This window comes from Capsicum annuum, unplaced genomic scaffold (assembly GCF_002878395.1).
Source record: "Capsicum annuum cultivar UCD-10X-F1 unplaced genomic scaffold, UCD10Xv1.1 ctg50444, whole genome shotgun sequence".
Taxonomy (NCBI): domain Eukaryota; kingdom Viridiplantae; phylum Streptophyta; class Magnoliopsida; order Solanales; family Solanaceae; genus Capsicum; species Capsicum annuum.
In genome coordinates this window covers 1-2,911 of record NW_025858315.1, presented here as the reverse complement: position 1 = coordinate 2,911, position 2,911 = coordinate 1, and the positions used below count along the sequence as shown (strand labels likewise).

Below are 2,911 nucleotides of genomic sequence, written 5' to 3'. Positions count from 1 at the left end.
CCTAGATAGGAAAGTTTGGAGAACACGAATTTGGTAAGAAGGTTGGTGCGTGCGGGTGAGTCGTAGCTAGTAGTTAGGTCTACTTTGGGGTAGCCTTGCTATTAGTTGTAGGACCTTACATATAGGATGGAGTCTCTAGTTAGGTGGGTTCGGGGAGGTAGGAGCTTGCGGTTTGTTAGTTTATCGTACTACTTTGTGGGTGCCTTATTTCTGTTATTTCATCTTGTCGCATGTTTTACTCTGTCTTGAGCCGGAGGTCTATCCGAAATAGCCTCTCTACTTCTTCGGAGGTAGTGGTATGGACTGCGTACATTTTACCCTCCCCAGACCCCACTAGGTGGGAATTCACTGGGTATGTTGTTGTGTTGTTGGAGCAGACTCAGTAGGTTCTAATGAAATTACTGCTTTTTGTCTTGGGAAGGGACGGCCATATCATAACGTCTAGCGCCAGAAAGAAAGTCTCTTATCTGTCGTTCAATTACGATATCAAGTAAGAAGGTTAGTAAAATTTACCAGAAGTGATGCAAGCTTTGTTGACTCTCACCCTTGAAAGCGGTTTTAGCTACAGCTGAGTAGAACCTGTTAGTGTACGTCATGTGAAAATAAGTCGTTCTCCAGCGGTAGAAAGAGTATCGAAAGATCGACTTTAACACTTACATCCCTAAAGTCATCACAGTCAAGACACCGGAGATATCAACCCCTTGTTGCGCCTGTTTCATGGTTCGAAGCAAGTCAATAAACTTAATTTTTCCTTTTCTCCACATGATTAGCCTTGTCACACGGAAAAAATATTTGAATCTGAAGTAGCCGCTAACAACTAGATAGAAAACAACGACATAGTATACACAGATGAGAAATTGCAAATACTCGAACTAGGACTTGCATCGAACTGGAATTCGAACAACATAATAGATAAGGTTTCCAAACCCAATACAAATAAATGGCAGGCAAAGCTATTTAAGCATGCAAGATTGGAAGGGTACATACTGTGAAGTAAGAAACGTAGCTCACGGCAAGAGTAAGGCTGATCTCGATCACCGTGTCATTGAAAATGAATCCCAGCCATAAAACGGAAGCCATTCCAAAAGCAATACCAACGCCGACTCTGGACAGCAGAAACAGAAATTATCAGACAATTTCCCGCTGGCAGATAACCGATATTAAATGCAAATATACGTACGCCCCAAGGGATACTTGTACTAGGAATTTGATGACAGCTCCCCAGTTAAAGGTCCAACCGGTTACCATCCTTAAAAGTAGCTGATAGACAACAATTGCCGTCCTGAACGAAAAAGAGGGGTTATGGCGATTCCAATCTCTCTATGTAAGCAACATACATGTTTCCGATAAGAGGAAATTACCCATCATTCATCAATGACTCGCCTTCGATTATCGTACCCAACTTCTTGCTGGCACCAAGCTCCTTCAGAAGGGCTACAACGGCCACAGGATCAGTAGCGCTTAGAAGCCCACCAAGCAACAACGATGTTGACCAGCTCCAGTTATAAGGAAAAGCAATCTACATTTGTCACTAATTTCAGATGCTTCCATCGAAAACAACAACAACAACAACAACAACATACCCAGTGTATTCCCACGTGACGGGGTCTGGGGAGGGAAAAATGTACGCAGTCCATACCACTACCTCCGCAGAAGTAGAGAGGCTGTTTCCGATAGACCCCTGGCTCAGGACAAAATACAGTAAACAAAGTCGTAATAAAACATGAAGCAAGATGTGGGAAGTGAGGTTGAGATGGTTTGGGCATGTGACAAGGAGAGGCACTGATGCCCCAGTTCGTAGGTGTGAGAGGTTGGCTTGAGTCGCAGCCAGTAGATAAGAGCGCTTTGGTGGTAGTCTTGCTAGTAGTCGTAGGGCTTTGTACATCGAAGAAAATAACGACCTCTGGAAAATCAGAATTCGGCTAACCTTGAGGGAAGCTCCAAGAAGAAAAGTGGAAATCACCACGCCAGGTCCAGCAAGTAAAATCATCTGTGCTGCACACCTCTGCGTTGGGAGAAATAACTGTTTTAGTTAACCAATACACGTAAAATCAAATTTGACAAATTGAGTGAATCAGATGATGCAAAAACCAGAAAGATACTGTTACAGATTACAGAAGGAAAACCGTGCAAAGCCGAATGCCGTAATACAATCGGTGATAGAGGAAAAAAAGTTAACACTTCTAATCGGGAAACATACTAGATCAAAGAGATTAACATCGAAGTGTACCGACAAAAGCTTCTCTAATTAAAATAAGAATGTGAAAGGTCAATATGCTAGCAGATCCATACTTGGTCAGCGATTAAATATGAGAACATCTAATTCCTATGTTGCTCGAACTCGTCAAAAATGTCAATAGGTGCGTGTCGGATTCGTCGAAATTAGTGTATTTTTGACAATCCGACACGGGTGCGGCATCAAAAATGAAGAGTCCGCGCAACTTAGTCTAATTCTAAACGGTCAGCAATATATAAGGTTGTAAAACATGAAGAAGACATAACGTATGACATTAAAGTGAGAAGAATAGCATAAGTTATGCTATAAACAACCATACGAACAAAACAAATAATCCAAGCAAGAAGGTAAAAGTTGAAAGCTAAGTTGGGACTCTTCACTTTTTGTGCCGCGCCCGTGTCGGATTCTTCAAAAATACGCTATTTTTGGCAAATCCGACACACACCCGACAACATTTTTGACGAGGCCGAGTAACATAGGTTGAGAGTGCACAAGCATAACAACACACAATATATGCATACATAGCAGGAAAAGTCATCGAGCTTATGATAGTATCAGCATTCTACAAGCAGTAGAAAAAGAGGAAGGCTAGTGATAACGTACCTTTATCTGGTGAATTTCCATTGAGAAAGCACTCTCGAAAAGAAGAGCAGGAAGGAAAACCGCCAACAAAAG

At 42.1% G+C, this 2,911-nt stretch overlaps 1 protein-coding gene across 1 annotated transcript; it reads right to left on the bottom strand.

Annotated features, from left to right (window-relative positions):
- Positions 1–341: 341 nt before the first annotated feature.
- Positions 342–2,902, bottom strand: LOC124892768 (sodium/hydrogen exchanger 8-like). The gene is made up of 7 exons (XM_047403976.1): positions 2,840–2,902; positions 1,928–2,005; positions 1,362–1,519; positions 1,181–1,282; positions 988–1,105; positions 658–710; positions 342–579 (listed from the first exon to the last, which is right to left on the bottom strand). Exons 1-7 carry the CDS (start codon positions 2,858–2,860, stop codon positions 510–512), a joined length of 600 nt encoding a protein of 199 aa, XP_047259932.1. The 5' UTR covers positions 2,861–2,902; the 3' UTR covers positions 342–509.
- Between the last annotated feature and the right edge of the window lie 9 nt (positions 2,903–2,911).